Raw genomic sequence first — 21,525 nt, forward strand, 5'->3', positions numbered from 1 at the left:
CAGGAAAAAACAACCCCACAGTTAAAATGATTTCCAGTTTTCCAAAAAGAAGTACTGCATTATTTCTCTTGTGCACTTTCAACTACTCAGATGCATCCTCCTGCCTACCCATGATCTTAAGATAAAAATTACTTTCATTTTGTTTGTAGCTATTCGTTTTTCACAATGTGAATACATCTTGATAAAATAAAGGTAACCCTGCAGCTGTGTTGTGCCTGTAGTAGGAATTCTTCAATGACACTTGCTAGTGCGATGTCCTACGTTAAGTATTAATCACTAGGACATTGAAATTGTACCCTGTGAAGGCTTTTAAGATGCTGAGTATGTTCTTCTTCAAGGCAAGAAGAGAATTCACATTGTTGTTCCAACGTATTACGTGGCCTAGGGAAGAAACTCAGCTTTATATTTTAGCAGTTACCTCCTGTGTGATGATGCTCAGTAGTTAGGGCCTCAGTAAAATTACTGATCTTCAGAAATACTATGGAGCATGAGAAAGGACTATGAAAGAAAATTCTGTGTGTTGGACAATACAGCTGTTCCAGAAACTGAATTCCAAGCAATAATTTTCATTTTAATTATTTAACTGTGTCTCAACAACTTAATTAAACAGTGCATTCAAGAGAGTTCTGTTGGGTTGCCCTCAATAGGTACTAACCTGAACCAACATAACTAGGGCATAAAATTAAAGAATTACATTTTTCAGAGGTATACTGTTGGTAAGTCTCCACAAAGCTGGTGGTTATTAGTTTCATGTAATTGCTAGTAGAGAATTTTGTGTTGCCCCATTCAGAGCACTCACAGTGCTTCAGGCTAACTCAGACCTTCCCTTTCCCTGCTAGGCAGTCCTTGATTTATTCGGGAACTATGAGGGGGTTTTTATATACTACCTCTCAGAGAAGAGCCAAGAAGTTCTGTCTCCTATTTCCATTAACATTTGTGTAACTACGCAGCTTCTTCCCCACAAGGTCCTGCATTCGCTTGGGTGGTCCAGGCCTTGCCCAAGCTTGCTGTAACTGCTGTTTGCTTCTCTAACATGTCAACCATGACACTGTCCCCCTCTTCCCTGCTTCAGCATCTTCTCCTTCTGCATCCTTTAGAGGCAGCATAAGCAAGCCTTTGGAATCCTACAGGTCCTTCTTTTTGGAATATTTTTATGAGCTCTCTTCTGAATGCTGCAGAGTAGTTGCAGCACACTCACTTTTCTCAGTTGCTGTTTCTAGATTCCTCCTGTGGGAAATGCTGCCAAAGAGGAAGAAAGATTTTGCTTGGTGTTAAAAAAATATTAATAAATAAACCATATACAGTTCAAGCTTCAGCCTGGAAAATTTGACCCTTTATTTTAAGCCATTTGTTTCTAGACACACAGTTGTGTCTTAGCCTTAATAATGGGCTTACCATTCAGGTCGTGATTTGAATGCTAAAGCAGGACGCTAGCAGTAAAAGGGAAAATGGTGATAAAAAGATGTACTTCTTCCAAAGTATAGCAACAGAGCTAACTACTAGCTTGCCAAGCTGATAAAGTAGCAATGAAGGCCTGAATGGCAGATCACAGTGTCACCCTGCTAAAGTGTAAGATGTACAGACAATAGTAAAATATTGTATGTTACTGTCAGAAAGTATGATTTAAGTGATATCTTAATAATGGCATGGAAGAGTTAATCCTGTTTTGCTGGAAGCAGCTTTATGTGATTTCTGATAGAACAGCAATACAGTCAATTCCCTGTGCTATAATGGTAACTGCTTAATTCAGTGCGATTGCTTAATTCTAAACTAGAAACAGCAAAAGCTGATTGTTACCTTTAACTTCATAATAATTAATTGAGGGACAGCAAATCGTTACTAAGCTCAACTTGGATTTCAGTTTCTCTCAACTCTGTGTCCTTGCTTTGTCCTTCTCAGTCAATCCCCTTATTTCATAAAAAGCCCAACTGCATCCTAAATCCATTTTAAACTCTTGCCTTTTATTGCCTTGTCAGTGTACAATATAGCTCTTTGGTTCGCTTCATCCCCCAAATTAAATTTCCTATGGACCAGATCCTCAGCCAGCCTAAGCTGGTGTAGCGCTACCAAACAACCACCGCTCTGCTGATCCAGATGATCGAGCCCCCTCCTGTTAATCATTGGTTCTTTCCCCCATCCCCCAGGCAGATTGCTTGCACAGTGTTGGCAGGGTTCCTGTATCATCTGTTCATTCACTAATAACACTATTCAGCATTTATTGGGCCAGTCTGGCTCTCTGCAAATTCAGCAGTGAAGCTGCTATTGATTGTGTGATGGGGAAGCAGAATCAAGCCATATAAAGTCACATTACTTTGTATTCTGAGAGCTCTGTGAAAACGACATGGCAGTTAATTCACTAATAGTTTATATTCATCTTGCTTGTGTCATAGTGGAGAGAAAATGTTTCAGCACTGCCAGGGTGGGTGGTTCACATAATCATTTCTTGGAGGATTTGAGAGTCATGCCGTAAAAGGCAAGCTGTGGGCTTTGCTCCAGCAAGGACACACCTTAGTAACTGTAAAGCACATTGCCAAACACCTCCCTGTTAAGGGAGGTAAGATTTTGCAGTCTGTGTTTCCTGATTACATATATCAAATAAAAGTGCCAGATAAAAGCAGTAGGAAGGACAGAATATTTTCAGCAGAAACAGTGAATATGATCTCACTTACACCAGGTTATACCACCTGCACTCTGTCTTTCCATCAAGAAGAAGGTCACACCAGGTCCGTTACATTTTAATGAAATGCTGCTCTAAAAGGGTAACCAAATTATTAAGAAAAAGCATAGAAGCTTTAAAGAATGGAATTGAATGATAGAGCAACCTGGTCTAGTGGAAGGTGTCCCTGCTCATGGCAGAGGGGCTGGAACTGCATGACCTTTAAGGTCCCTTCCAACCCAAACCCTTCTATGATTCCATGATTCTATATTTGGCTCTAAATCAACTTGAAGTGTATTACTGGGGACTATAATGCTTTCTACAGTCTCTCCTATTTTGTCAATGGGAGCAGACATTAAAATAACATAGAGTAGCTTTAAAAAATGAAAGGGGGCTTGGCATTTTGCAGCCTATATTTTGTTTTGGTTTTCAAATGGTGGTGCTTTTGCCTAGAAAGAAAAATATATTCTTCATAGGATTTAAAATATACTGAACATTAACAAATCTTAATTCAGATATTTTCATGTCACTTTTTGCAAATTCCAAAAGGTTCTGAAAAATTTGCAAAGCTCATCCATGCAATTTTTCAGAAGGATATTACTTTAAATTATTTATTTATGTGTAGTTATTTTAAGGAGATAATTTTTAAAGTTTTAAAGGATTTAATCTTACAGCATTGCAGTATAAAATGCAGTATATAACACTACAGGGTAACAAAATGCATAATTACAGATGTAACTGACAGCAAAAGAATGGCATACGTAAATACAGATAGAAGCAAATAGGTCAATGTCATTATCACTGATATGGAAATACCCACTATAGAGACACAGCCTGAGCTTAATTTGTTAAAACTGTCTAAAAAGAGAATAGCATTAAAAAGTCAATAAAGTGATGTGTGGTGCATTATTTCTTCCCCAGCCAAATTAGTTCTCCCTGAAATAAGCATAATAAAAATGTTATTTTTCCTTGATGACTCATATTTTGGAGGGTGACTTTGTTTTTTTCCACTGTAAGAACAGTTTTACAGATTTAACATCCATACTTAGAGGACACTTACAAACATACAGGCTCTGAAACCTGTACAGATTCAAGTGCAGGGCTATCTTAATGCACAGAGTAGCCCTACTTACTTTAAGTATGTGTTTTCTGTACATGGAACACAATGAAACAAGGCCCCAGTTGTCACAGTCATTATTTTTGAGTAACCATTCCTTTCTGTTTTGACAGAATTACTTTTTACTATAGCTGCAGTTCCCTGAATACCAATACTTTTATCCAAATATATTTGTAGCCTTGATGTGGCCTCCTAATGCAAGTAAATCAAATTTGAATGCAATACCATTCCAGCTAAGAATCCTTGGGGAATTTCTGGCATGTGGGCCAGGAGACCTAGAACCTCTGCATTGGCCAGTGACTTTCTTCCAGGCAGCCCATGGCTCCACCAAGCTTCTCCTCAAAAGCCCACTGTCATCCTCTTCTCCCTGTGATAATCCTGCCCTCTTTAAACATCTCATCCCACCCTTTGGTGCTCCACACCCTGCCATCCCAGCTTCTGCCCTAGTTTCATTTCATTCCGTGCTGTTCCCCCTTTGCCCTCTATTGCTCGCCTTCCTCTCCTCTTGCCTGGCTGAAACAGAAGAGGAGCTTGGTGTGGAGTAGCAGCACTGGGCAAGTTGGTGGCTTTGCACAGGGATGACATGATGCTTTGAATCTGCTGAAGGACTTGCATGTGCAGAGCACTGCTGGGAGGAAAGCTGAGGATGAATAAGGGGAAAGTACTGCACGACAGAAGTAATTAATGAACAGCTTAGAAAAAGTATTTAGAAGTCTTATTAGGCCCTCAGTAAAGAAAACAAATGTTCAGACTCCTCCGTGAGTCAATTTCAGCCCCAGACATGTCCAATCGTATGGGTGTTTCTTACAGGTATTCCACAAAAAGGATTCGTCAGCCCCTGTGGCAGCTTCAAACAGCTGCATGCTACAGAGCCCAGAAGCATCGAATTCCTGTATTTCACTCTGATCCCCAGCATTTCTCAATTGAAAAGCTTTTAGCTTAGTTTATTTCAGAGCAAACATTTCCCTTTGTCCTCCCAGACACATGGTACTTCTCAGATCTGAAGGGCCAGAAACACTGCAGAGCAGAAGCTGTAATCACAGCGCAAGGAGAAGGGGAGCCAGCCTCTGAACCCTATGTCAGTGTGATATATTCTCCCCCTGCCAGGTGAAGCACTTGATTCCTCCCCTTACAGAATCAAGATTTAAACTTTGAAGGTTGCAGATTTGATGCCCAGCTATGACAAAGGACAGTTTTTTTCTACAGCATGTGGTGTCCAAGCTTCCTGAAACTGGTGAAGGAGCATCTCTGGTACTAGCAAACAGAACTGCTGAGGAGCCTCTGGTTTGCTATGTTTTTCTAAGATACAGAATGGAAAAGAAAACACTTCCCCTACATAGACTTCCTCTACTAATCTCTATACTTGAGATTCTCCAAAAGTAGAGGGTATTCTAAACTATAAAGGAATAAGCTGTCTGTATTGATGATTATGCATACAGTAAATTACTTTGAATACAACCAAAGTTTATGTGATGTGAGCCTTAAACACTTTAAGTCTTGGTCTGATCTCACCAAATCACCACCTGGCGGAAACAACAGCGCTCCATTGTCTTACGGGAGGAGCTAACCTCATTTCCTCAACTAAAAATCTGTCCTTTGACTTTCAGCTCCTATGTCAAGAAATGCTTGTATGTATTTGCTTCTCTGTACGGTGACTTGTATTTTCTTGGCTATTGAAAGAAACAGAGAAGCAGAGAGAATAGAGTCTTTCGAACACCTTTTTCACATGTTCACATTCTGCCTTTAATCACATTTACAGGAAGGTATCAGCCTTTAAGTACAGCTCTAAGGGTGTTAGTGGTGCCATACAAAGTAAAGGTCTCTGTACTGCCAAAGGCCACATGACTGTCTTAGCCTGTCACAACATTTAATCGGGAAATTATTTTTATTATAGAAACTACTTTCTTTGGCTTTTCTGCTTTAGGCTCTTCAGACATACCAGACTGATCCTGCCATGAGAAAGATGCTAACTCAGCTGTATTTCTATATCATGCCTGTATTTAATGTGGATGGATATCATTTTAGCTGGACAAATGTGAGTAGTATCAGTAGTATTACCAAAAAAGTTGTTCTGAAAAGATGGAATGGTTGGTGCATCATTCAAAGGGGACTTTCTGTGTAATCTGGTCTTGTGGCAAGGAAAATGGAAGTAAATTACCCCAGTTAAAATACAGTAGTGAATATGTTTAGGGTGGCTGGTTTGTTATGTATACAAATAGACTTTTGCCAAAAGATAGTAATATTGCTATTTAACTATTTTATACCCTCTGCTAGGATCGATTTTGGAGAAAAACAAGATCAAAGAACACAAGGTTTCGGTGTCATGGTGTTGATGCTAATCGCAACTGGAAAGTGAAATGGTGTGGTAAGTCTGGAGACACTTTGGTCCACCAGTTCAGATTACCCTGTATTTAATTATCCAACAGAGTAAGTAGGTTAGGTCACATCCATTGTGAAGTGTTCTGTTTTCCGTAGTTAAATTTGGAGGTAGTTTCCCATACAACCACAAGACAGGACTCAAATCTTCCTCCCAGCTTCTAAAAAAAAATGTCCTGAGCTTTGGAAAAACACCTCTCATCACAAATAAAACGTTTTCATGGTGAGAATGTCAGATGTATAAAACCACACATATAGCTATTCTGTATTCCTGCAATAAGTTAATAACTTGAAGCACAGTATTGAGCCTGGCCCATCACATCCCAGGATTTACCTGACTTACAGTTTTAGGAAACATTTCAAAGTTCATTTTATTTTACTTAGTAATGTCTCTGAAATGGGTTTAGCTTTGGAAATGTCAGACTTGCTTTGTTGGCCTCACAGAGAAATGTCTGAGAATATTTTAAGGCCATTATTATTAGTGATTTCATAAAGAAAAAAGGTGCTTCTAAACGCATAAAGCTCCAATTTAAAACTCCCAGCACTTCTGTAAATGACTTCATAAAAATTGACTTCAGTTGTGCATAGAGAATTCAGCAGTAATGTGATCCCAGCAGAAGATTTAGAATGGGTCCACTGAAGAGGAAAGGGGTTTTTATTAAATCTTACAGCGAGACAGTACGACTTACACAGGAGTAAGGAGACATACAAGTTCTGGTGCAGCAGAGAGTCACAGCACTTTCTTGTGAACTATGGTGATATACATACCTGGTTCTTCTGCTGACCTGCTCTCCCATCTTGAGCACCTTCCTTCAACTCCCTGTGCAGCTGTTTCCTCCTCCAGCATTCATCCACCTTCCTTATTTGTATTACAAACTTGTAAAGGCAGAAATAATGTTTGCACAGAGCTAGCACTCCCTTCAGCCCATCGCTCTTTCACTGAAAGTCTCTAGATGTTTCTGCAATACTCTGATTACTTGCAGTAGGAGTAAGCACTGTACAGTCTGGCTTGCATCGACTCAATTCTTTAAGCAGGACTGTAAGAATAAAAGTGAGTGTGAATTGTCTGCCAGGGGAGATTACAAATGAGGTGAGAGTGAACAAAAGCATACATTCAACATAGTATGGACCTGTGAAATACGCTTCCAGGTTTTTTTCAGCTCTGCTTGCAGTTAGGAGAGGACTGACACAGAAGCAATTACAGAAAGCCTATGTTAGCTGAGAACCCCTCCACTATGCAAGACAGTCCCAAGGATGCTAACATGATCTTCAAGGCAACTTTATGCTGCAAAAATAGTGTAAAAATGAACCAAAGTCTGCATTGCCGTTACCATCTTTTACTTACATGTGTAAAGTCACTGCTGCACGTATTTGGGGGACACACATTTACTGTTCAGGAGACAGTCACCAGCATAGCTGGAATGAACAGTTCTCTTACAAAGTCTTCCAAGCCATTTTGCAAGTACCTTATCAGTGCAACAATAATACTGTCACAGTGCACTTTCTAGTCCTAATTAATCTTTCTTGGGTTCAAATGACTCTGCTCCCTGCTCTTTCTGCTCACTAGACACTGTACTAAAGCACACTTTTTACTCAGTCCTGAAAATGTTTGTCTTGTTTTCAGTAATGCAAAAAAACATTTTTTCTAGGCTGAGTGAAAGTGTAACCATACACACACATGTTGTGTGTCGCAATCCACCACTTGCTGCATTTCTCCCCTGCATGGAACATGAAAGACAAGCCCTCACCCCAGGTTTAAAAAATTCCTCCAAGGTTGCTCATCATCCCACCAAGCACATGCTCTGCTTCCATCATGAGACTCCAAACTCTGTCTGATTCTCTAGTCTGCCAGAGAATAAAGAGCTCTTTCATTAAGTGGGGTGACTGGTGCTTAGAAGATCCTCACCCAGCACCCCATGTTCTCATTAGTCTGACACTAAATAAGGGAGAGAAGAATCTGGATCATATCACACTTTGAGGCTTGTATAATCATGGTGTGTTTAACATTTAATACTGCACATGCTTGTAAAAACCTTTTAATTCAGTTCAGTCACACTTGCAGTTTGCAGACAGGCTTGAACTTCACTGTGGGGCTTCCAAGCTGGTGTGTTTTGGCAGAATCCAGCCCCAGCAAAGCCGCTGAATGCTAGCAGCAGTGCAGCAGTTGGTAAAGACACAGCATCCTTTCTGCTTTCCTCTTCCTTTCTAGTGTAGGACTTTCATGAAAGCTTTATGATGTTGCTTCTGTATTTTCTAGGGACTAAGAAAAGGCCATATCACTGATTGTGGTAGATTTCACCTTCCAGTGCCTTGCACTCAAAATAGCGCACAGAAATTGCACACAGACCCAGGTGAATACTGACAGCAAGATTTCTATGTAGAAATGCTCTTTGCAATATATATATGCATAAATATGTGAAATAACTAGCACAATGGTTTAGTGTTCATGAAATAAATAGCAACCTTACAGGCAATAATGAGGTACTTAGAACTAAATCATGTCATGAGGCAAATCAAGTTAAAGGGGTTGCATCCAAAGCCCCCAAGAAAGCAGCAGTGGGAGTTAAAATTTCCAGTTCATCCCAGTTTCCAGTGTACCCCATTGCTCACAGAGGACGGTTCCCCCTATCGGCACAAGAAGGGGCTGCAAGGAAGTTTGAGAATCATGCTCCCACTCATCTACCCTCCCTGTCTTCCTTCTGTACCAAAGCACTGGTTTTATCAGTCTCTGCACACACTTCCTTTGTACATTTGCTCTCATGATGGATGTTGGAGGATACTTGTCCTCCTGATATGCTGTCAGGTACAAAAATAAAGCAGCACGGTAGCATTTTATGCCATTCTATTTTCTTCTCATGACTGTAACTCAAAAAATTTCACTCAATTTGGTATTATTGTATTGTTTTGTTTCCTTCTTGTGTTACTTTAAAAGAGCTTGAGTATGCAAATTGTTGATACCCTTACATTATCCAAGGCTACCATGGAAGACCTCTCTTTTTACTACCAGCCATTTTCACTTAAGGAAATGCATCAACTGCAGGTAGGATTGCAAATGGCTCACAGTAGTAGGCTGGAGAGTTCAGAGAGCTTTTGTCTTCACTGAAAGTCACTAAACTGAGTCATATTTTACCATTGGGTCACTTTACCATTAGCTTGTAGGATTCTGCTGTTTATTAACAGTGATGTCCATTTTCATGAATCAGGGTACAACACTGTTACAGGAGATGAAGCATCCATTAAAAAATGCAAAGGCTCCAGAGGGTCTGTTAAATAGCTCTTCTTTAGCTATAATATCTGACAAGACATCAAGGCAGAGTGCTCTTGGGATCTGGATGCCTTGGTGGCCATCTGTTCTGTAGGGAAAAGACCATCTGCCCTCTATATAACCCTTCCATATCTACTGCAGTCTAAGCACTAATACCTTTTGAAATCCCCACCTGTGGCCATTGAATGGTAGCCTCAATTTTCTTATTACAAATGAAGGTGCAGCATTAAAATCTTCCAGTTTTGAAATTTTTGGCATTACATTGATTGCAAAAACCTGGTTTAGTTCATGTTATGCCTTCTCACACACTGCTCTTATTATTTGAAGATGGCAGTACTTACTATACAAAGGAAAGCTAATAAAACACTGCTTTTGTAAGTCCCTGATAACACCAGGGAATGTCACAGACAAACTATTATTATTATGCTGGTCAGTGTAAAACATGTGGCATTGTAAAATCACAGTGGATAAAAGAGTGGAGTAGATTTGCATAGATATTGTTCTTTTAGGCTCAGGCCCTAAGCTGTAAATGAGGTGGTGGCTTACATCCAGAACTGCTGAATGATAAAGCAGCCACTGCCACATCTCCTTTTCTGAGTTTCAACTTTCAGTACCTCATGAGATATTACAGGCAGGCTACACTTCTGTAGCTTACTGCCATGTGAGCAGGTTGATGTAGTGAAAGACAGCCTCACAACTGAACCCCAGCCCCAAACTTGAAGGAAAATTAAGCCCTGTACAGACTGAAATTATTCCTATTTTAGCTAACTGAGCAATCAATCCATCGTCTTGTCATTTTTATTTTTTTTTGCATGAGATTTGCAAAAGTAAAACTAGGCAGCAGTCAGGAACTATTATCATGTTTTAAACCGCTCTCCTAGTTTATGCCTTTTGTGGTTATCTACCTACCATTGTAACCACCACTGTAATAGCTAGTACATTAAAATGCTCTTAAAGACTAGATTTGTCTTGGCAGTGACTAGTGAAAGAGGTATACCTCTCTGATTTCAAATAGACCCCCTGAGACCCTTCAATAGTTTTAATGCTGGAATGCTACCATAAAATATGCCACTTATATGGAAAGCCAGAGAAGAAAATACAATGAAGTCAGGCTCTCTTTTTTTCTGTTGGGTTAAAAATATGTCCTCTGGGAAGAGCTGCATGTAGCTGGCCAATTGGCAACTTGGTATGTGTCCTAGATGAATAAGCAGATTTGCTGTACTGAGGTCCCACTGGCTCATGCCTATCAATCACAAGAAAGGAATCTGTATATTGCTTTTCACACTTGTGCACAGGGGCCCACACAGGGTGAGCCAGAAGCTGACCCTTGGGAAATTCTCTGTAACCATTCACCATCAACTTTCTCTTTCAATCTCTAGATGAAGGTGCTTCATTTCACCCATGCGATGACACCTACTGTGGTCCCTTTCCCGAGTCTGAGCCTGAAGTAAAGGCTGTTGCTCATTTTCTCCGCAAACATCGGAAACAAATAAAAGCCTATTTGTCCTTCCACGCTTATGCACAGATGCTGCTGTACCCTTACTCTTACAAATATGCAACTATTCCAAACTTCAACTGTGTGGTAAGTACATTAAAACTTGGGAGAATATGCTTCCCTATATAATAGCTTTTTGCTTTGAGAAGAGACTTGTTCCTTCAATATTTTGCACATATTTAATATTGAGCGGTATTTATTCTGCATCTGCTTGCAACCACATTTCTGGTTATATAACCTTCACTCATAATGAGTCAGTGGTAATTTGATTAGAATGGTATAGTGCCTTCCACCCATCAGTCCCTTTAAATTACTTCATAGGATAAATCCTTGGGTTTTAATTATAGTTATTATCGTTTTATTTAATTAACTGTAATGGGAATTAAGTTGTTAAGTCCTTGGGCATCTAGCTGAAATTTCTGTTCCTCCATACTCAGAACTTAAGCACTGTGATCACAAAGATCATCTTCAATGTTATGACCAAAGTAAAATTGAAATGGTTTATGTTTATCAATTAGAGAAGAAATCTCATAGATTTTACCAAAAGCAAAGCTTGGATTGCTTTATGTATGATCCTGGTCAGGCACAGTATTTTTAACCCATTAAGACAGCCAGTTACTTAACATCAGGGGATTTTGTCTATTAGAAAAATAAATTAATGAGAATAAAAGGGTGTTATGCAAGCCTATTGATTGTACATTTCATGTATTCCATGCCCATCCAAATGCAGAACTATTCCCTCTGCTCACAATCTGACATCTGTTTTTAGCCAGTCTCCTGTGCATAAAACTGTCCCTATGGTTTATTCTCCTAAAGAAACGTGGCTAAGCTTTACTTTCTGGTTGCTCCTGCTCGCAGACATACATTGCACCAACCAGTTGTGAGCCTCTTTCTCTCAGATCCCAGTAGACTGACATTCTTCATGTATCTCCCATTTAGGCCTTGAAAGTTGCAGTGATTTTTTAACTTGCTAGTTTAAGCTAGTTTACTCCAAGGGAGCTTAGCTGCACCTTAGATTTATCCTGTGCAGGATGAATGATGTTGTCAGTCCCTGGAGCTTCACTGAAGTTTCACTCAGCTGCCCTCCCAGGAGGCTAAGCAGCCAGTGCACCATAAGCTAAACTCTCTTTGTGGGTTTATTTCTGTTAAGACACTTAATTTCAACAGCTACTAAAAATGCTCCTGTGTGATGTCATTCCTGCGACACAGCAAATTACAAGTTAACTAAACAGCCAAAGGAGCTAAAAATACAAGGCTTGTGAGGACTGACTAACCAGCCCTGCACTGACTGTGAACAAATCCATGAATCTTCTTTTTATTCTTTCTTAACCCTCTTTTGGGGAATGGCAGAGAAAAAGGAGGTCCCCAAGTTACTTGGTAACTATCACTTACCAGTAAACATAGACTGGGAATTTAAAACCACAGGATCTCGTTCCTTGCACCAGGAGGTGCAAGAATATTGTTTTAAGAATGGACAACACAGCAGAAGGTAAAGACATGGTATTAGGAAGAATCAGCATCTTCCCTACAGGTAGATGATGAAAATATCCAGAGTAACGTAAGGCAACAGCAGACACTGTAATTGTAAGGAAAAGGAGTCTCTGAGAGTTTTCACACATGCCAGTAAATCTTCAGTACATGTTGTTCTTGCTGCTCAAGGGTTATTTCCATCCTGCAAAAGGGAGTAGCTGCCCTCAGTACAAACACTCTATCTTTCCATGCACAGCTTTTAGACCCAAGGAATCGAGTTTTTGGTGTGTAGTAGGTGTTTCCTAGGTTTGGCAGACCTTGGATCAGGCTTCTCATTAGAGTGGAGCACAGACCTAAAGGGACAAAGAAAGGCACCGTTTTAGACAACAGCCCTGGACAAATAGAAGCCAAATCCCATTCTAATATTTTGCCAATATTTGGACTCCATACTACTTTTTATTGCAGTGGCTCAAAAAGAACAGGGAGGTTGGAATAAAAAACTGAAGTAATATCCTGTTATTTAGAAAGCTCATTATTGGGATCATTTTGAAAATGAATGGAATATTGGTGGTTGTTTATTTGTGTGCTTTAATATTTGCCTACAGCCAAAGGCTCCATCACCTGGTGCTCCTAAATGAATAGTCTTTAATATCTGAAGTGTCCAAATTGGTGCCTTAGGCTGAGGTTTCAGATTCTCTGTTTCTCTTAGAAATTACAGTGAGCTGGAAAACAGCAGATCTCTGTTTCCTCCTGCTGATGGAACAAGCTCTGTCGGTCTATGCAGACTGTGTACAGTGGACAACTGTAGGACTCCACTTGCATAGCAGACAAATAACATTTGGTGCTAACAGGGGGCCACAATTAATCCTGAGCAGACGAAAGGATGTCTCTGTCTGGGTCATATCTTTCTAGTGAGCTGTCAGTTACCATTTCGATTAAAGTGTTCAATTATTCAGAGCTGCTTTGAAACTGGAGAGCTGTGTGCTGATCACAACATGCATATTCTGTTCTAATTTAGGCACAACTCTCTTATTAACACTCTCCTGAAATGTGTTCTTTTAAGATAATCAAAATGAAAGTGCTCTTTTAAATTGAAAAACCCCACCAAACAGCAGAAACCTTCATCCATGTCGAGAGTTTTAAATTTCACCTACCTTTTATCCCTTTCCTGCCTGTACACTCATTTGCTTAGTGTTTGCAGTGAACTTACATGGCACGACTGAGTTTGTGTATGTCTTTGTAAAAATCTGGTAATTTTATGTGAAGCTTTCTCCTTAAAGGTGTTCAAAGACCGGTTGCCTGGACTTATTCAGGGTCCAGCCTGCGCGGTATAATGCAGTTGAGAACTGTCCCTTTCTTTGAGCACCTAAGTCCAACAACGGAAGCAAGTACTACACATCAAGGCTAAGAGCATCAAGTTCACAGTGCCCAGGGACATTTTCCTGCATGGTGGACATGGACTTGGGACACTCCCAGTCTGACCACCAGATGTTTGCTGCCTCTGCACAGAACTGTTGTGCTGGTTTTAAATGGGCATTATCAAACTATTTCATCAGTAAGATTTCAACAGAGTTTGCTTCTGTTGTCTCATTGCTGTACGATACAAAACTCACGCACAAGGAGTCTTCTCCTTTGTGGCTACAAGGACAATGCTCTCCACCCATCTCAGCTCCCTCAGCTGAGCCCTGTCTCCTGCTCCCTTGGTCACAGCAATGACCACCCCACCACACAACACCTCTGACCCCATCATGGGTCATGTGTGTCATGACTCATAGAAGTTGAGGCATCTGTTACAGGAGAAACAGTCCCGAGTGACAGCACTTCCCCCGTCCTCGGGCCTCCTCCCAGCCTCCTCATCTTTGGTGTTAGGTAATTCAGAGGTTACCCCTCACACCATCTGGTGACCACATCCCAGCCCAGCAGAAGCTCCCAGCAGCGCTGACTTCAGTGGTCCCCTCCTCCATGTACTGACTCATGGAGATGGCAAGAGGAAGAGAAGGGGCAAGTCTCCAGCACTGTCATCCTTGTTCTGAGTAACAAAAATCTATTTGTGCTGAACGGATTTCTATATGGAGTTAAAAAGTGCTCTTCCATTTGCTAAGAGCAGTTCTCAGTGTAAAACAAACTCTACAAAGCCCTACTTTCTGTAAGTGAAAATTGTTGGTTTTTTTCCATGAATGACATTTTAAAGCAGTTTTCTCTGGCTTCTCTGCTCGGGCAAAGACCCACAGCAGGAATTGGGTCAGACCGAGGATTAAACCATGATCATGATTCCTGACAGTGGCAAACAAGTGGAAGATAAGTGAAAATGTATAAATGGAAAGGCAAGTATAGAGTAATCCTTCCCCAGTGCATTCATCTAGTGTCTCATGATAACAAGGTATGGACCAAGCTCATGAACACTTGCATAAAATGAAACCTACAGCTCTTCAGTTCACAGAATTGAAACATCTAAAACCATTGCAGCTTTACACAGTGGTTCAAAGTCTGTAAGTTTCTAGCTCCTAAGATATGCATTTCCTGCTCTTTATAGGGAGCTGGCTCTGTGTTTTTCTAGATGCTCCTTCACTCTCCACAGTCCTTTTTCTTTTGAAGACATGCCTCCTTTCTCTGTGTTTGGATGCACTATCCACGTGTGACCCTCAGAATTTGCCATCGGCCAGGCCTTCCTCATCCCATTTCACAGTATACCATGAGTTCCTAAACAGACTGCATGCATATGGATGTTGAACTGTAGATGCCGATTTTCCCCATACAGTACTGAAATCACATATCTGCAATAGTGGAAAGACTTCTCCAAGCCTACATCATCTTTCCCCAGAGAAAGTCAGACCAGCAGACCAGACCTGCCCATCACAGATTCAGGAGTGAAATTTGCCTCCTTCTTTTTTCCCGCTCTTGCTCACTGAACCACTGTGGAGTATCGCAAGAGGTCATTTCTTCTTCACAAGCCCAGCAGAGATGAGATTTAGTGGACTTGGAAATGCATCCACACGTACTGGCAGAAAATGCATGCATGGCTTTTAAACTGCATAAAAAAGAGCTTATTTCATCTCATGATCTCACATGCTTCCTAAATTTGTTGTGTCACTGATTTGGTATATATACATATAATTACAAATACTTAAAGACTGACCGTTCACAGTGCAGTAAGGTTCTTCGTGCTATGAAAACACTGAACCAAGTTTTTCAGGGAATTTGGGAATTGCTGTCAATAAAAATAAATAATGCATTTTTCCTTTAAAATAATTTTACATTAGCTGCCATGGAACACAACATTGAGCAGGAAGTCAATGATCAGGTTCCAATCCTATTACAGTATTTAATTCAAAGTCTAATTTATGTATTTGTTTTTCTCCCCCCCCCCACAGGAATCAGCAGCCTATAATGCTGTTAATGCTCTTCAGTCAGCCTATGGTATAAGATACAGATATGGTCCTGCATCTAGCACTTTGTGTAAGTTTTCCTCTAGCACAGGTTTGTGACTTTGACCTACCTATGGTAAGAAGGAAATTACTCTTATAATAACAAAGAAAGCAAACACTGTTTAAAGTGAACTTTGTTCCAGTTGTGGCTGGTGAGGAAGGCGGAAGATGAAGTTTTGTAAGTGATTCAGTCAGTTGATTGCAGTAAGATTAAATTGATGCAATAAAAGAGATCTAAAAGCAATGCATCTGAAAGGTGAAAGCCAGTGAATAACATGTTCAGAACATGTAAAACCAGATTTAAAAACAAAAAAAAAAATAGACAAAACAAGGTGTTAAAAAGCGTATCTTTACCAGATACTGTAAATACACTAAGTTATAAAATATCTGGGAGGTGTCCCAGTTTCAGCTGGGATAGAGTTTATTTTCTTCCTAGCTGGTGCACTGCTGTGTTTTGGATTTAGAATGGCAATAATGTTGATAGTGCACCAATGTGTGGTTGTGGCTAAGTAGTGTTTATACTAAGTCAAGGACTTTTCAGCTTCTTATGCTGAATTCATGGATTCATTCAATGAGAAGGGTTGAGGGGCACAAGGACCTAGAAGGAGACACAGGCAGGACAGCTGACCCAAACTAACCACAGGGATATTCTATACCATATGACATAATACTCAGTATTATAAGCTAGGGGGGAAGCTGGCCAAAGGCTGCTGTTCAGGAACCGCTGGGCATCAGTCAGTGAGTTGTGAGCAATTGTGCATCACTTGTTTTGTATATTCTAATTATTTTATCATTATTATATTATTATTACCATTATTTTCTTCCTTTTCTGTCCCATTAAACTGTTTTTATATCAACCCTTTATATCTTTATATCAAGTTTTCTCACTTTTACTCTTCCAATTCTTTCCCCCATGCCACTGGGGGTGGGGGAAGTGAGCAAGCAGCTGTGTGGTGTTTATTTGCCAGCTGGGGCTAAACCACGACAGGAGGAAATAATTGAAAGTAGGTTTCATTTTTCATTATTACTTCACTTTTCTTCGATGCAATTGTGATATTCATAGAGCTAATTCTAAAATTTAGGGTGATGTCTTTAAAAGCTAAGTTTCATGTGCCTCTCTGTCTAGATGATGATAAATGATAGCAACAGTATCTTTACTTGGAAATCTTCCCTTTTTCAGAGAGTGATTTCAAGCGCATTTTTTCCTATAACAAAATATCTTTAAAATACTCATTTTAAATATGTAACATTTGTCAGTCAAACTTTCCACATAGACAGGTAAGAGAAACAGAAGTTCAACACATTTCAGCAAGACACTTTCTTTTTTTTTCTACTGAATTTATGAGGCCTGAGTGCACTCAGTGGTGACAAGAGATATTCAGAAAGTCAGAGGCTTAAGCAAACAGCAAGATTTTTCACAAGTAACCTCTTGCATCTCCTCTGCTGTCGCTGTGTTTTGTCTCAGATGTGAGTTCCACTTTATTGTGGGCCTCAATCTCACAGTACAGTTGGCATCTTGTGCTCATTACGGTGCAGTCAGTCACTATGGAAAAGGAACAGCAGTGTGAATTAATGCCAGAATTGCACAGAAGACAGCAGGCCACATGAGAGATGGATCTTTATATAAATATAAGTGTCTTGGGTAATCAACATATGAAGATAAGGAAAGCATAAGAAGCACACTTCCTTGGGAAGGTTTGTTAATATTAGACACCACCTATGCAAATGCTCTTATGCTGTAAGGAAACAGTGAGAAGGCAGAAATTAAGAGAAAATAATTTTAAAAGCACTTTGAAAAGGAGAATGAAGATTATCAGCTTTCTCCTTTCTCCCTGCAAAAGAATTGCCTAAAGTCCCCAAGTTAAACCTAGGAGTATGCAGAGCTCCCATCCAGCTGGAAGATCTTTGTGGAAGCAAAGTTTTATTTGCCTGGGAACAAGAAAAAATTGAGGCTTTGTTCTATATGTTCTCTTTTATTAAAATTTTGCTTTACACACAAAAAAAGTCAGTTATTAATTCTTTTCCTGTGAAAATCAAGGGTCTAATCCATATTGTGCTGAGCACCTTTCACTGGTGCTGGGTACCCATGCCCTTCTCTGAAGGGTGCTTAGGATCAGGGCAAGCAAAAAGCTGGAGTTGCAAGTATACTCACTGAGTCCTGGAGACAAAACACCACATGAACCCTCTGCTGCTTTCAACATGACCTGTGTTTAACCTGGGTTTTTTTAATCTTCTTTTGATTGCCCCTCTCAGATGTGAGTTCAGGTAGCTCTATGGACTGGGCCTACAAACACGGCATCCCCTACGCATTTGCATTTGAGCTGCGTGACACTGGCCATTTTGGATTCTTACTTCCTGAGACGCTGATCAAACCAACCTGCACAGAGACCATGCTTGCAGTTAAAAATATTACTCTTCATCTGCTGAAGAAATGTCATTGAGAGCTATTTCTAGGAGCTGGGAGTGAGCATTTTACTCCCAGTGCTGATGCCTTCTAGTGTGTTCAGTTGCCATTTTAAGCTTGACCACTTCAAAATTATAGAAGCTAATGGAAAGTACGGTGTTTCTACCAGATCTACTTGGTGGGAAATGGAAAAATCATTTAATATCTGCTCTACAAAAGTCCATAAAGTTGATATACTATCTTAGTTACAGTTTGGTGTAAAATAGTCTGTTCTTTTTGCAATAAAGCTTTGATGCTGCAACTTCAGTGGAGCAGGTCCACATAGAGATGCCTGAAATAAAACTCCACTTCTAGACAGTCCTTGGACTTAGTCCTTTCCCTAACAGGACGACTTCCCTTAGTAGGGTCTTTTGAACCAAGGGATAAAGTTTACATTCGTGTATATGTACTCTGAGACACAGGCCTATGTCTATAGCAGCAAATGGCATATAGCTGCAGCTGGCCACGCTGCAGGTGGCTATGTGGCTTCCTTCTGCATGTATACATACATATGTATATGCACTTTTGTGATTATATTTTTTTTTATGTAATGCAAGAATTAGACCCAAGGTTTCCTTTAACTGTTCAGAGAAACCTATTTTCAAATGTATGTATTGGGGTGGACTCAAAATCAACGTATTGCTTTTGAAAATGTAACTGTTCTAGAGATGTGTAAGAATTAGAAGGAAACATTATGGATATACAGTACTCTGCTTTATGTAGAGACAAAGCAACTTGCCATGACTTGGAACTTGGAAGCTGGCAGTTGACTGGTACGTCTGGGTTCTGCTGCAATCAGTGTCTGCCCATTTCCACCAGCCAAGGATCTAGCCTTAAACTGACTGATATTAACTGATATCTTGTTTATCAGTATTTTTGCTGTGAGTTCTGTAGCTCTATGGCTATGTGGCAGTTCTTGGAAGTCATATTTTTTGCATGTTTTAAAGGAATTAAGAATAGATTCTTAAGTGAGCCAGAGGTGAAAGCAGAAGCATTACAGATGAAATACAGTGAATAAACACCATGTTTGAAAGAATAATAACGAAAGCACAGAGAATATAACAACTTGTTGAGGGGCTTTTGTTACTTTTAAAATACTATTTTTTTGATCTTATTTTATCTGCAAAAGCATATATTTTAGTTTATTAATTTTGAGTTTAATCTTATGCCATAACATGTTAAATAAAACATATTTGTTAATAAAATCATCCAAGTATTCTTCATATTTCATTTAATTGTTAAAGTTTTAGTTCAAGGATGTGATCATTTTACATGACTGACACCAATGATTCAATCTTTTACATAAACTACCTCCTCTCTAAATAAGTACTTGAAATTAGCAAGTGGGCAACCTTTATAAGACTAGGGAGCACCATATTTAAGAATACCACTGTTTTCAGGACTGCAAAAGGCAATCAGTGAGCAAACATGGCAGAATTGCATTCTGTTGTTTTATATTCTGTTAATAAAAAGTATTTATTTTAAACAAGCTTTCTGAAAGCTTTTCCAGCTTTGATTAGTTCAGACTTGTTTTGAGGAATGCAAGTTTCTACTCTGGTTTAACAAAAATCCAGGGCAGAGAAGCAGAAGATATTTTATCTACCCACTAGTCATTTCTGATGCTTATGACCATGATCATTGAATAGTTTGAAGACAGCAGTAACTGTCTCTTGCTATGCACAGATTCTTGACCAATGGCCTTAATAGTGGTGTAAATAAAATTTTAGCACCAATTGTTGTGAGTTATTCTGGATTTAGGTGACATGACTGAACTACTACAAGGACATAAGACACTAAAGTGAAGAACAAAAGATGTAAGAGATGCCTAATGAGCATAAGGCAAAAATTTACCTCTGGATTGTTACAGTAGAAACCTTTCCAAGCATGGGCCAGAAGAAACCAGATTCAGATGTGATGGTTTGATTCCGCCTGCTCATAGTCCAACAGTTGGTCAAATGAAACATTCCAGCTTTATCTTCATACCATCACATCTCCACTAGCACAAACGCAAAGAACAAAAACACAAGCTCTTTTAGGTACCAGAAGGACGTAGCATTGCAGATCTAGCTGACCTTCTTGGACAGGAAAAATTGCAAGTATTCTTACATTTATCTAAGAAGCTTTGACATTTAGAAGTACTTGATATCAAAACCAGTCCATGAATAAAGCCACATCCTGGTATCTGGATGGACTCAGCCTGAATACTACATATTATGTGCAAATGAAAACTCTGACCTGACTTTGAGGACCTGTACAGGGTAATCTAGTGCCCCATAGCTGAATACAAGTGTAAACAGTTCCTGGGTTTTTTGAATTTCAGGGTCATTAAAGCTGGTCAGAAAGACAGTCACTAGAAAAGAACAAACACTATTTGCTGAATTAAGAACATGTGAGACAATTTATCAGCAAGAGTTACTCTAAATAGAGTGGTTTACCCTACTGAAAGAACTACTGGAAAACAGCTACTTGGATATGGAACAACAGCCTTTGTGACTTACAAATGTTACTTCACTGAACAGTTCTTTTTTTATCTCCATAATTACTTCTCTTCCCTTTGTACTACTCTTCAGCAGTCTTTATTGCCTACAGGACAAGAGAATCAATAACTGGTTTTGAGAAAAGTGAATTTATTTTATGATCATAAGTATACTTTATCATTCAAGACAATAAAAGGTACACGAACAGCAAAACACTGGTTATTAACCCAGCAGTTAAAATCACATATACAATGATTATGTGAAATCCAGGAGTTGCACTTCCATTGATTATTGATAGAATAATTATAACCACTTCTGTAAATTTGAAAAAGTGCTCAGACAATCTTTTGTGAACATTTGGGGGCATTTGATAGCTTTTATTTTTAATTAAGAAAAAAAACCACACTGAGACTAACATGAAGGAAACAGGCCTATGCCTCTTCAAGTCACCCTTCTTAACAAAACAATTACCCTGAAATTACCTTGAATCATTATTCATAAATTGATAAAAAACTGGCCTTCAAAGGTGAAAAAAGGTATTGAGTTTGGCTGCAAACCTTGAAAAATAGCACAACTGATTGGTGAAGCTCCCCATGTGTTTTTCAGAAGTCACTTTGAAAAGGCAAATGTATTTGATCACTCGTAACATGTAAAGCCTATGGGAAACTGCACTTCTTTTCTAGAAATTTCTGAAGATTTAATAGAAAGAGCTCAAATGACCTTGAGTGCCAACATGCATCTACTTTGAAATATCCAGTGCCAATCCTCTTGTCTGTAAGAAACTGCGGAGTGCAGATTGCA

General features: G+C 39.5%; 1 protein-coding gene and 1 long non-coding RNA gene across 3 annotated transcripts in view; one reads left to right on the forward strand and one right to left on the reverse strand.

Moving 5' to 3' along the window:
• CPA6 (carboxypeptidase A6) overlaps positions 1–19,455 on the forward strand; it is an 82,375-nt gene extending 62,920 nt beyond the window's left edge. Inside the window, exons 7-11 of the mRNA XM_062633232.1 lie at positions 5,698–5,808; positions 6,048–6,138; positions 10,794–10,996; positions 15,751–15,835; positions 18,058–19,455. Coding sequence (XP_062489216.1) covers positions 5,698–5,808; positions 6,048–6,138; positions 10,794–10,996; positions 15,751–15,835; positions 18,058–18,245 — 678 coding nt within the window. The 3' untranslated portion in view covers positions 18,246–19,455. The remainder of the gene's footprint in view (positions 1–5,697; positions 5,809–6,047; positions 6,139–10,793; positions 10,997–15,750; positions 15,836–18,057) is intronic.
• On the reverse strand, positions 6,693–20,333 carry LOC134171220 (uncharacterized). Of its 2 annotated transcripts, XR_009967545.1 has the most exons (3): positions 20,099–20,314; positions 12,302–12,732; positions 6,693–7,615 (listed from the first exon to the last, which is right to left on the reverse strand). It is a non-coding gene; the product is annotated as an uncharacterized LOC134171220 (long non-coding RNA). The 2 variants fall into 2 exon arrangements; XR_009967544.1 differs by lacking the exon at positions 6,693–7,615 and having other exon boundaries at positions 9,303–12,732; positions 20,099–20,333.
• Positions 20,334–21,525: the final 1,192 nt, after the last annotated feature.

This window comes from Pezoporus occidentalis, unplaced genomic scaffold (genome assembly GCF_034315485.1).
Source record: "Pezoporus occidentalis ecotype Australia unplaced genomic scaffold, CSIRO_AGI_Poc_V1 ctg4, whole genome shotgun sequence".
Taxonomy (NCBI): Eukaryota; Metazoa; Chordata; class Aves; order Psittaciformes; family Psittacidae; genus Pezoporus; species Pezoporus occidentalis.